Here is a 13,828-nt window from a genome sequence, read left to right on the forward strand (position 1 = left end):
GGGTCCTGGTGCATGCAACTCAAAAAAGGTTAGTATGCAGGTGCAGCAAGTGATTAAGAAGGCCAATGGAATGTTGGCTTTCATAGCTAGGGGGATAGAATATAAAAATAGGGAGGTATTGCTTCAGTTGTACACGGTATTGGTGAGACCGCACCTGGAATACTGCGTACAGTTTTGGTGTCCATACTTAAGAAAGGACATACTTGCTCTCGAGTCAGTACAAAGGTGGTTCACTCGGTTAATCCCGGGGATGAGGGGATGGACATATGAGGAGAGGTTGAGTAGATTGGGACTCTACTCATTGGAGTTCAGAAGAATGAGAGGCGATCTTATTGAAACATATAAGATTGTGAAGGGGTTGGATCGGGTGGATGCAGGGAAGATGTTCCCGATGATGGGTGAAACTAGAACTAGGGGGCATAGTCTTAGAATAAGGGGCTGCTCTTTCAAAACTGAGATGAGGAGGAACTACTTCACTCAGAGGGTGGTAGGTCCATGGAATATGCTGCCCCAAAAAACTGTAGAAGCTACATCATTACATAAATTTAAAACAGAAATAGACCGTTTCCTAGAAGTAAAAGGAATTAAGGGTTACGGGGAGCGGGCAGGAATTTGGACATGAGTCTAGGTTCGGATCGGTCATGGCCCTGTGGGTAGCGGAGCGGGCCCAGGGGCCGTGTAACCTGATCCTGCTCCTATTTCGTGTGTCTAATTCTGTTCGATGCAGGAGATGGTTCTGTGATAGTGGATTGGCAGTTAGGATCAGATCAGCCATGATCTTATTGAATGGCGGAGCAGGCTCGAGGGGCCGATTGGCCTACTCCTGCTCCTATTTCTTATGTTATGTTCTTATGTAATTAGGTAACCCATCACAAAGAAAACAGACTCAATTTTCGCATTCAATGAAACTACATAAAATAAAAGACTGCACACAGGCTGACATCTTAACCATAATTAACCATCATTCCTTTAGTGTTCAAGTTGTCTCAGCTTGGTTAGCTTTCACATGCACAGTAATTTCTTATGAGTAATCATCCTACTCTGGTTTGTAACCATCAGCACTCTCCTAACCCCAATATTTTACAATTTGGACCAGTCACTTATGTACAGAACGAATGCAGTTGTGAAACCCAATACGAAGTTCCAACTCACGAGGAAGAACTTGAAACATTGGCCCGTAATTTGCGGTCAGTGGCGAAGCAAAGCTTCCTACAAAGATCTCAATCTCTGTGCCGAGAAGTTTGGCGAGCTGCTGTGACGTTAACAAGCTGTCTAAGCAGCAAATCACAATGCAGAATTCTCACAGACCGAGACCCAGGAAGTGAGTCAGCTCCTTTGATTCTAACGTTTTAAAAAATGGGAGAGCAAAACAAAGATTTGGGCTCTCACATCGGGAAAAGGTAAACCTGAAATAAAGATGAACAAACTAAAAATATATATATATTTTTTTTTTTTTTTTTTTAAATAAAAAGAGTTTCTTAAAAATGTTATTTTTATTTAAATGGATAAATTTGACACTCCACAAAATTAAAATGAGTTTTTCAGGCCATAACCTTTGTTTAACAGTAGGTATTACTCAGATCGCCGTTAAAAACCCAGTTACATCTCATCTGAATGGGTCTAACTTTTTATGGGGTTTCTAACAGCGATATTTGTTTGGAAAAGGGGAAATTTTTGTCAGATCAGTGATTTCACGGTTTGCTGGCTCTTTTGGGGGGGTCAGGGGGGTGGGGGCCCACAGTGCAGCCTGTGGAGGAGCAGTGAATGACAGACTGTAACTTCGGGATTTCTGCGTTAGGCTGTGCGAGCGCTAAATCCTCAGTTTCAAAGGCGAAATGACAGTGAATGCTGCCAGTTCGCAGTCATCAGGACCGCAAGTTCTGGGCCATTGCCATAGTTAGGGGAAAAATAGATTGGATCATGAGCAGAACTTTAATGACAGAAGGTGCTTGCACATATGTTCTTGGATCAACTGTAATGTTATACAGATACTTATTCAAATGCTGAACTTCTCTCATTAGAACTTTTAAATTCTTTAATGCTTGAAGACTCATACCTTACCTAAAGGTGTGTCAACCAAGATGGCATTGTAAAGTTCTGCTGGTGTCTGGGCAATATTCACTGCCTCCATCTGCTCAAAGCTGCCTAATGGATGGCACTTTGGAACTAGTTCAGAAATGGATCGCTGGTGTAATGTTCCAGTAATCAGGAGAATTACGTTGTCTATCATGTAACTGTACCTGTATAAAATAAAATTGTACATTTATAGCTTATACAGGGAGTTGGTGCTCAGTTTTAAGCCCCAATTATATTTTTTAAAGCATGCCATCATACTGCTGTAAAATCAGAATGTAATAAGTTGCACTATAACATAGCAAAATACCCCAAGGCACTTCACCAGGCAGGGGAGGGGGTTTGGCATAGTAGGACACCAAACATAACTGAGTTGGGGGAGGGGGAAGGGGAAGAAAAAAAGAGTCAAGATGGTGACTATTGTCAAAGCGATAGATTGAGGTTTTTGAAAATTGGGAAGAGATGTAACCAGGCATTTTTGAAGGAAATTCGAGAATAGGCTATGCCACTGATAGTGGAGCAGATGGAGGGTACGGCAATGACTAAATTGGAAGAACAGAAAACACTAACAGACAAAGTTGGAGGAAGTTTCAGGGTGAAAGTGAGCATGACTTAGTGAGCACAAGATGCAGACAGTGCTCAGTAAGTTGGGAGTTTCTGAAAGGTTGAGCTATGAAGGCCCCAGCAAAGAGGGCACTGAAGGTAATCAGTATAGAAGTTGCTTCCCTGCACTGGAGTACTTAAAAAGGTACACTTGTTTTACTTACTATTCCCCTCAATCTGATACTTAAAAATGGCACAATACTTCAGGCAGTTTCTAATCTTGTAGATGTTGCTAAAAGTATCCGATGGATAAAATCTCCTTTCAGCAATACCACTTATACTGGACAGTATTTACAAACTGTTGTGCAGTGGTTAAGACTACAGCCATTTTTTTTTTTTTTAAAGTAGCTTTCTCCATTTCAGTTAATCAGACTTGGTGCACTCTGTTTCAAAGTGCTTCCTGCACATAACTTTTTTTTTTTTTTTTTTTTTTTTTTTTTAAGCACACATCCTGAAAAGAGCAATGTTGTAATAGAAATGTCACTAGCCTTCAACCAAAGTGGAAATTAAGATGACTAGTTAGCATTCAAAGTTACCGTCCCAATAGGAAGTAGCAGTAGCATTCAAGAGTTCTGGAAGAGTACTTTTGGCAAATACTAGCTTTCTTGACACATTATGTTATCTGTTTTTAAAACGTATTTTTATTTATGGTTTTAAAAAACTTATTTGCTGAACTGACACTTCGCCAATTTGCAATACTTGTTTGCAAAAACTGAGTTACAATACCATAACCAGCAGAATAGGAAGCTCTGATTTCTAAAGCAAAATTTGGTACTTGGCAGTGAGACAGGAGTATTTTGAGAGCATTTTATGTTAATCAGTATTTTCAGGGCAGTATCACTAAAAATATTGCTACAGGACCTTGTGGGGCCTAAAACATCACAAAAGATCTTGCATTTACACCTCATCACACCCTCAGGATGTTCCAAAGCACATCATGTCCAATTAATTACTTTTGAAATGTTCACCACTGTTATGTTGGTAAACAAGAGCCAACTGTGCAAGATCCCACAAACAGCAAATGAGTTGAATATGCAGTTGCTGTTTTTTGGTGGTGTTAGTTGAAGGAGTAATGCTGGCCAAGACAACTAGACTAAATATGGTACAAATACTATCCTGAAAAGCAAGGTATATTCAGGTTAGATTTGTTCTCCTGTTCTTTTTCCCCCCCACCCATACAACTCAGTGACTCACGTGATAAAATCAAGAAAGGTGGCCAGTGGTTCGTATGCGTGGTTCCTCATATGCCTGAACTCAACCACCATCTTCTCCTTCAATTTGTCATCAATCACTGACACAGTGAGTGGGGAGGCCTCATTTGCCAGGAAATTGCCATAGTCCGTGCTCTGGAGATGGAGCTTCAGATCTGTAATATACAAGATGTAAGCATAATGAACTGCCAAATATTACATGAGACACAAGCTTCTCCACCCCATATAAGACACAGAACCACCAAGCAATGATAAGGAACTGAAAATAAATTTCTGGTCAAAAAGTTAAGGCACACTTTTGCATGTATTTTTTCCCTGCAGTCTCTCTCCTGTGCCGGATACAATTTTATGGCACAGATCAGCTCAAATAGAATTGCCTTTTCTCCTATTTTTTGTGGCAATCAAATTGAGGCATGTTAACACTGGACACTATCCCATTTCTGGTACCCCAGTGTCAGCAAGCATTCCCAGAACAGCAATATTAGAACTATCTTCACTCTGTCCCACCAGGTGTCTTAAATCTAACTTTAGAACATACAATGTGCAAAAGCCAACTTATAGCCTCCAAGGCTGCCTATATGCATCGAATTAAGTGCAGTTTTCCTCTGTTGGCTTACACTTAGAGGCTTCAGGCTGAGATTGCCCAAACCCATATTTTAATCATTCATTCACGATGTGGGTGTCGCTGGCATGGCCAGCATTTATTGTCCATCCCTAGTTGCCCTCGAGAAGGTGGTGGTGAGCCACTGCCTTGAACAGCTGCAGTCCGTGTGGTGAAAGTACAGGAAACTGTGTTATCCGGAGGCTAACTGTCCGGAATGCTCGAGCCACCGGCAAAAATCAGGTGCCGTTTTCGTTAGGTTTTTTCCTCATAGGTTTTTTCCTCAAGTCAAGCTCTGCAAGGTCTGCTGAAGCTGTTGCTAAGCTAGAGACGCTTGGACTGTTTAGAAGCTGCTAACAACAGGGTTTGTTGACAGATACGGAGCTCAGAAGCTTCCGTATCTTTCAACATTAGCGCTGGAGTGTCCGGCACTTTTGAGGGAACGGCAACAGCTCGGTCCCGTCGGTGCCGGATAGCACAAAGTTTCCTGTACGCCCAGGTTCAATGAGCAGTGCAGAAGAGCATGCCAGGTGCATCACCAGATGTACCTAAAAGTGAAGAGTCAACCTGATGAAGCTACAACACAGGACTACATGCATGCTAAACAGCAGAAGCAACATGTTATAGACAGAACTAAGCCATCCCACAATCAACAGATCAGATCAAAACTCTGCAGTCCTGCCACATCCAGTCGTGAATGGTGGTGGACAGTTAAACTAATGGGGGAAGAGGAAGGTCCATGAATATCCCCATCCTCAATGATGGCAGAGTCCAGCACGTGAGTGCAAAAGACAAGGCTGAAGCGTTTGCAACCATCTTCAGCCAGAAGTGCTGCGTGGATGATCCATCTCGGCCTCATGAGGTCACCACCAAAGAAGCCAGTCTTCAGCCAATTCGATTCACTCCACGTGATATCAAGAAACAGCTGAGTGCACTGGACACAGCAAAGGCTATGGGCCCCATCAATATCCTGACTGTCGTGCTGAAGAATTGTGCTCCAGAACTAGCCGCGTCTCTAGCCAAGCTATTCCAGTATAGCTACAACATTGGCATCTACCCGACGAAGTGGAAAATTGCCCAGGTATGTCCTGTCCACAAAAAGCAGGTCAAATTCAATCTGGCCCCATCTGCCTACTCTCAATCAGCAGCGAAGTGATGGAAGGAAAGGAGTCGTCAACAGCGTCATCAAGCGGCACTTAATCGCCAATAACCTGCTCACCGATGCTCAGTTTGGGATCTCCCAGGACCACTTGGCTCCAGATGTCATTATAGCTTCGGTCCAAACATGGACAAGAGTGTTGAATTCCAGAGGGGAGGTGAGTGTGACTGCCCTTGACATCAAAGCAGCATTTGATTTGGAGTATGGCATCAAGGAGCCCTAGTAAAATTGAAGTAAATGGGAATCAGGGCAAAAACACTCCACTGGCTGGAGTCATACCTAGTACAAAGGAAGGTGGTTGTTGGAGACCAATCAACTCAGCCCCAGGACATTACTGCAAGAGTTCTTCGGGGCAGTGTCCTAGGCCCAACCATCTTCAGCTGCTTCATCAATGACCTTCCCTCCATTATAAGGTCAGAAGTGGGGATGTTCGCTGAGGATTGCAATGTTCAGTTCCATTCGCAACTCCTCAGATAATGAAGCAGTCCATGCCCGCATGCAGCAAGACCTGGACAATATTCAGGCTAAATGGGAAGCAATATCCACGTCACACAAGTGCCAGGCAATGGCCATCTCCAACAAGAGCGAATCAAACCACCTCCCCATGACATTCAATGGCATTACCATCATCGAATCCCCCACCATTAACATCCTGGGGTCACCACTGACCAGAAACTTAACTGGACCAGCCACATAAATACTGTGGCTAAAAGAGCAGGTCAAAGGCTAGGTATTCTGTGACGAGTAACACATCTCCTGACCAATGTTCCCATTAATTTTTATTTGGGCTGTGCGGCCCCTTTAACAGGCTATGTGGCCCATTCAAAATTCCGCCCATGCATAGCTTTTTCAATTTAAAAGCTGGCTCACCAGCTGCGCAGGACCTGCAGAGTGCTGCGCAGCTAAAAGGGAACGTTGCTCCTGACTTCCCAAAGCCTTTCCACCATCTACAAGGCACAAGTAAGGAGTGTGATGGAATACTCTCCACTTGCCTGGATAAGTGCAGCTCCAACAACACTCAAGAAGCTCGACACCGTCCAGGGAAAAGCAGCCAGATTGATTAGCACCCCATCCGCCACCTTAAACATTCACTCCCTCCACCACCGGCATACCGTGGCTGCAGTGTGTACCATCTACAAGATACACTGCAGCAACTCGCCAAGGCTTCTTCGGCAGCACCTCCCAAACCTCTACCACCTAGAAGGACAAGGGCAGCAGGTGCATGGAAACACCACCACCTCCAAGTTCCCCTCCAAATTACACACCATCCTGACTTGGAAATATATCGCCGTTCCTTCATCGTCACGGAGTCAAAATCCTGGAATGCCCTCTAACAGCACTGTGGGAGCACCTTTACCACACGGACTGCAACGGTTCAAGGTGGCAGCTCAGCACCACCTTCGAGGGCAATTAGGGATGGGCAATAAATACTCGCCTTGCCAGCAATTCCCAAATCCTACGAATGAATAAGAAAAAGTGCTGCTAGTTAGTGAGTTCCAGGATTTTGATCCAGTGAGGGAGCGACAGCAAGGGGGGGAAAGAAAAAAGCAATTGCATGTATACAGCACCTTAATCAAGTCCACAGAACATTCAAAATGCTTTACAGCCAGTGGATTACTCACTCGGGCATGTAAGCAGGCACAGGAGCTAATTTGCATACAGCAAGGTCACAAAGAATTAATGACCAGTTAATCTGTTTTTGGTGGTGTTGACAGAGAATTCCCTGCTCGTCTTCGAATGGTGCCATAGGGTCTTTTCTGTCCACCTGAGCTGGCAGATGGAGTCTGTTTTTAACATCTCATTGAAAGACAGAACCTCCAACGATGCGGTTCTCCCTAGCTATGGTACTGAACTGAAGGCCTAGATTATTTGCTCAAGTCTGCGGCAGGGCTGAAACTCAAGGTAAGAGCACTACCAATCGAGCTAAGCTCGTAAAGTCTAAAAAAAGTGACCTAAAAGTTATGCATCTCCATAAATTGCTTAGGAGATTGCATCATACAGTCATGGGGTGCGGAGGATATAAGCCCAAATAAATGCATTAAACCAAATCATTTGAATGGGCACACTCCGTAAAATTTTAGCATAATACATACAGTACTTCTAATCACAGTGGGCTAAACATTGATCCACTGGGCAGCTCTACAAGCTCAGCACAGTAACAGTGGAGCTTTATGGGAAAGCCCAGCACATTTTGTCATCTGATATCCATCATGTGTGTAAAGTACAAGTGAGATTTATGAATTACCAAATGAACCTCAAGATTACAAGATATAGTAGGCACCCACGACACAAACTCTCCAGAACTTTTATCTAAAATCCTGGGGATACAGGTAGCTGAAGAGTTGGTGAATGTAGACAACAAAGAAAGAAGTTTAATGCTGCAATAGCCAGAGACAGGCCAACACCAATATCCTAACTGAAGCAATGCAGCATGCATCCCTGTTACTAGGATGTAATTTAATACTGAACTTCGTATAGATTATAAGGGAACCTCTATAGAGTTAATGTTATTCAGTGGAGTGCGTTGCTTGCATTAAGTTTAAAGAAACCACAGTATCTGGAAATCAAATTTGAAATGTAATTGGAACCCTGGTTATATAAACCATTCTGCCAAAAAAAGCCAATTGTTGCAATTAAGTCAAATACAAATGAAAAAACACAGCCAGTTACCACTTCTCATTTGGGACTTTGTTTTTAGCATTTATCGTTAGGAACCCGAAAAGAAAAACACACAAAAAGTGAGTGAATGTTTAGATTAAACAAGTGCGCGCTGTGTGGCTTTACTAACCTTTGACTTTTACAGTAACTCATTCAGCTACAATATGACCTTGAACATAAAGAAATATGTTGTTCATTACTGGTGACTGGGAGCCATACAAAATGCGGTTTTCCTATTAAGTCAGGGGGATGCTTTGAGGGGGGAAAGAGAGCACAGTTGATGGTGTAGTACAGAACTAATCATTTACCCAGTCAATTTCAACAATACAAGTCCTTTAACTTCCTCACAGGAAGCAGGGTCAGTAATGCCTTCAAGTCAGTAACCCCATTGAGGTTAAAAAATGTTTTTAGTACCAATGGCAAGCTTTCTAAGATGCAATGCTTCAGTTCCAAACCGAGTTTGATGACTATTTATAATAAAGAACATATTTGCAAACACTAATCAGGACAACAACTCAATTTCACCATATCTTTGTTCCACTAGACTTCAATAAGCTCAGACACAAGCCCGGTGGTTGTTAATTTCAGAAATTTATTATCCAGTACATACTCTACAGCATTTGGCATCCTGATCAAACATCGCCTGCAGGTCACATGTCATTTTCATAACTGCTTTTGTTAGAGTCACAGGAAAGCATCCAAGCTTTACAGAGAAGGTCCACAAAGCTTATCCATAGCATCAGATTATTGTTATAAATAAAGGCTTGTAAAACTCACTTCAGCCTTGAAAGATGGAACCATAGACAGGTAAACAAAGGTGTGGTACCAATCAGAATTAATAAGGCAATTTGGATCATTTTTAGTTAAACTACAAATGCAGGACAAGGGGAGATGGGCATATTACAAGATCAGTAATTGCTGCCACAATATGAACCAAATCAAGAGTGAGGTTTACAATTAAAGAGCACAGCAGGGGACTTTCACAGGGCAGTATTACTGGCAATTCTGCAATAAAAACATAGCTGCGGTTTTCCAATGACCCTGCTCTTGACTTCAGTCTGCAGTGAAACTCAGTCCATTGTTTCCCCCTGCCTCTTCTGCTCCCCTCACCTTTAGTTTATTTCCATATTCACTAGATTTTAACAGAAGTACAATTATTACTAGCAAATGGCTGTAAAAATGAAATATTTTATGATTTCAACAGTATCAAAATGATGGCTAGCTCCCATAGAACAAACTTAAGATAATCATGAAAACTATTTTGCTTTCACCCCATTACTGGAACTAGAACCTGAACAGCACAATCTTGAGTTCCTGCAGCCAGAGACCAGCAACCTTCGCATACAGTGATAAATATTGTGCAAGATTCTGAGACGTTGCACAATATCAGATATAGTGGAGCTGTTTACAGATTGCATCACCAATAAAACAACCTTGCCCATATCTGTAGGTCTACCAGAAATCCTGTAAAAGAGGAACTTGTTATATTAAGACTGGGAAGTGCCATGTACTAGTTCCATTCATCAATGGACTGAGTTTCACGTGAAGAGATCAATCCTGCCACGACTGTTACTGTGGACCACGGGAGGGGCCTCTTTTCTCTCTCCAGGCCCTTGCTTTTCCCCCTCCATATTTTAACTATGCACTCATGCTATATACAACAATCCCATAGTACCAAACACACAGGTGCAGCAGCAGTGTGGAGACGTCTATTCAGTGTTAACTACTTTGAAGTCAGATTCTAGGAGACCGGTGTTTGTAAGCCAGCTGCCAGCACCAACACTGGCAAATCTGGCTCCCTTATCCCAGCAATAGACTCATAGGCCCAGTATTTTGTTTCCTATAAAAAGGTGCAATGATGTTACTCATGAGGCAAATCAATCCATGTGAAGTTAGCCTGAACAGTAGTTTCTACAGGCCAAACCAAAGGTTCAGGTAAAGTTTATGGAACATTCCCCTCGATTTGAAGCCAGAATACACTTCCTTGTGCCTTTGCTGTAGGATTATATACTGAGTGACTAACTCAGCTTGACAGATGCAGGTTTACAAATTCAGACAAAAGCCAGTTTTATTGAATTATATTGAACTGTTGCATATATAAAAAAAACGTCTGTGGAACATTAACAGGTCGGCTTGGGTCACTTTCTACCAATGATAGTAGTACAGCTGCAGTACAGTATTTAACAAGCTTAACCCAACAACAGTTCAACAGGCATTATAAAGGCTTTACACAGTTTAAAGAAGAAATCTCATCATCAGGATCCCTTTAAAAAGGTGGCCAATTAAAACAAAATTTCTACTTAAGTACCAAATTAGGGATGGGAAAAAGACAGAATGGCTTGGCGGCGAGAGTTTAGTGGTATCTTACATTTTTTTTTTAATGACTATCAATTCATCTCCTTGATATTGTTATACCAGCAACCCCAAGGATATCACCAGAACTCACCGACTATTCAGAAAAGGGTGTACAGTAAAACTCTTGTTTAAAATGGCACTTTATCATCCGGAATACTTTAATAACCGGCAAAAGAGATATATCAATACAAAACACCACCTCAATGACCGATAATCTTGCCAAATCCACCCAGCACTCGTTTTGCCGAGTCCGAGTCTCCCGCGGTGGCCGAGTTAGTCAGTGGTGATGGTGAGTGGAAAAGCAGCACCGTGGTAGGTATACCTGTCTGTTATCCAGAATTTTTCATCAACCGGCATCATCCGGGTCCCACAGGTGCCGGATAAGAAAGTTTACTGTACTTTCCTTAACGGCCCCCTCTTCCCCTGAAGGTGCTAACTCAAGCTGGGGTATGGTTTTGTAAGCATCAGCAATCTCCCTCTACCACCTAATTTGATATTCTTCATGTGTAAACCTAGACATTATGCAGACATCACAGCCAAGCATGATCCTGTCCTCATTTAACATCCTCACTTGCAGACTTAACAATAACAATCAGGAGAAAGAATCACAGCTATTTCCATTCTCCTCCTCTTCAGTCCGGGGCAAAACCTTTAACAGCTGCTGCTCTACCACAGCCTCTGACGATATCTGTTAATTCAGCATAGACCAGGTATTAAACATGAAGCCTTCATGGTCTGTTCAGCTTTGTACCAAACCAGGGTTTGCATTTACCCACTAAGTTCCCTGGACAGCTCAGTTTCAAAATTCTTGGAAGGAATCGTGATGGAAAATTCTTTAAAAGACATGTACTGAAATGTTACACAAGACAAAGTCTAAAACAGGTCTTCTAAAAAGTGTATATTTTTACTGAATATTGAACTGCGTCCTAGGAGAGGGAGCGGCTACACAGACAGCCTCAGCTTAAAATGTCAATTTAAGCAGGAATTGAATGATTGAAACTACTGACAAGAAGTGACCAACAGATAGGCTTTGTTCCCATCTCCAATAGGGAGTGACTGTGCCTCATAGGTTTACTCCTGCTAAAATAGAGCTTAGAAAGAAGATTTTCCCCCCCCAACACTGGTGCGTAAAAGCTTGGCAAGAAAGAAGCCCTTATTGCAACAATAGACGCAAGCTGCGTACAATTTTCCATCCATTCATTTTAAAAGGACAGAAATTCATGAGCAGCTTGTTCCCAATTTTATGACAAGGGCTTCCACCCAGCCAAGCTCTTATGCACTGCCATTGGGGAGGAAGATCTACCCTAGGGTCCAGAAAAATTACAATTTTTGAACTATCAATATTTTTTTTTAAAAAACAGCAGAAACTTAGGTATAATTACTTAGCTTGCTTATTGAATTGCAGTAAAGTGGGGAACCTTAATTCAAATACAGCATATGGAATTCTCTGCACTGCAGAACAAGTGCCCCACAGAGAGAGTGTGGAACTAGACACTTACTGTACAGATCAAAATGCTCCACCCAGTCTTGTGCAGTTTTATCAAGATTATTACAAGTATAAATACATTCCGAGGGTTTTTGCCCATTGATTAATCTTCAGCTTTTCAGAATTCAGCATTAAAATGTTTGTGCTGCCTTTTTCAGTCATGCCAGCAAGGTTATACACAATTAGAATGCTAAATGTATAGGTTTTGGATGATAAACTGTATGCAAGAAGCTAAAACACAGATTATCCATCCCCTCCGATGTATCACTGTGTCACGGCCTCCAGCTACCAAAGCTAAAAATTCCTGAGTTAGAATTTAAACCAAATAACATTTCCAAAGAAAAGCCAGAACAAAGAACATCCTATAAATATTAATTTTATGTACTGAACAAGGGGGAGAGAGATAAGAGATGAGAAGAGCTAAAGTTGGATATATTTAATGCAATTGGTGGCAGTTTATAACTGCTATCTTTGATAGGGAAGCCAAAAAAAAAATCTGCTTCAGATAGCTTCCAACACGGGTCTTCGTTCGTGAGCGGTACAATTGTAACTGTCACGTGTACAGCTTGTAGTGTAAAGGCAAGTAAAATGTTTGCATCAGTTGAGGAATCAATCTTTAAAAACTTGCATTTAGTATAGAACATCCGAAAGTGCTCAAGATAGACTGAGAAAGGACAAAAGCCCAAACCAGGGAGGGAGAAGTGAACAAAAGCCTTGTCAGAGAGATACATTTTGATGATAGCAAAATACTGCAGATGCTGGAAATCCAAAATAACAGAAAATGCTGGAAAAACTCAGCAGGCCATACATTTTGAGATGGTTTACAAAGGCAGAAAAGGGGGAAAAGGAAGGAAGACAAAGAGACGTTTACAACATTGAATTTATATAGCACCTTTAACGTAGTAAACCATCTCAGGTGCATCATAGGACCGAAATCAGACAAAAATTGGCACGGAGTCAAAGAAAAATGACCAAAAAATTGGTCAGAAGTAGGTTTTAAGGAACGTCTTAAAGGAGAGAATGAGGGGGAGGTATGAGGAGGGAATTCCAGAGCTTAGGGCCTACATGGCTGAAGGCATGGCCACAAATGGTGGGGCGTAGGAAGTGGGGGATGCACGAGGCCAGAATTAGAGGAATGCAGAGTTCTTGGAGGGTTGTAGGAGGTTACAGAGATAGGGAGGGGCAAGACCATAGAAAGATTTGAAAGCTGTGCTACAAATGGTGGGGAAAATATTGTGGGATGCAGAGTCTGAGAACAACATTTTCAAGGCGGGGCGAGAGGGGGAGCAAGCAGGGAGAGGGGAGAGAAGGTGGTCAGCCTCCTACACTCCACAATCTGTAAACATCCACTCATCCAAAACTCTGCAGTGCATGTGGTATCCTACACCAAGTCCCGCTCACCCATCACTCCTCTCCTTACTGACCAACATTGGTTCCTGGTCTCCTAATGCTTCCGATTGAAATTCTCACCCTCGTGTTTAAATACCCCAGCCTTGTCCCTCCATATCTCTAACCTACAAATTCCCCAACCTCATTCCTCCAACTCTGCCCCACCATTGGCAGCTGTGCCTTCAGCCACTTAGGCCCCATGATCTGAAATTCCCTCCCTCCCCTCTTCAAAACCATTTTGACCAAGTTTCTGGTCACTTCTTTTGATAGTTCTTTCTTTGGATCCAGGTCCA

The 13,828-nt window shown here is 42.4% G+C and overlaps 1 protein-coding gene across 2 annotated transcripts in view; it reads right to left on the reverse strand.

Annotated features, from left to right (window-relative positions):
- LOC147116401 (V-type proton ATPase subunit d 1) overlaps positions 1-13,828 on the reverse strand; it is a 65,912-nt gene that overhangs the window by 13,734 nt on the left and 38,350 nt on the right. For both annotated transcript variants that reach the window (XM_085991290.1, XM_085991289.1), the window contains exons 2-3: positions 3,871-4,042; positions 2,062-2,240 (exon numbers count right to left, since the gene is read on the reverse strand). In XM_085991290.1, coding sequence (XP_085847416.1) covers positions 2,062-2,240; positions 3,871-4,042 — 351 coding nt within the window. The remainder of the gene's footprint in view (positions 1-2,061; positions 2,241-3,870; positions 4,043-13,828) is intronic.

Source organism: Somniosus microcephalus, chromosome 6, assembly GCF_052327205.1.
Source record: "Somniosus microcephalus isolate GS21.2 chromosome 6, FLI_Smic_1.0, whole genome shotgun sequence".
In the NCBI taxonomy this organism is placed as follows: Eukaryota; Metazoa; Chordata; class Chondrichthyes; order Squaliformes; family Somniosidae; genus Somniosus; species Somniosus microcephalus.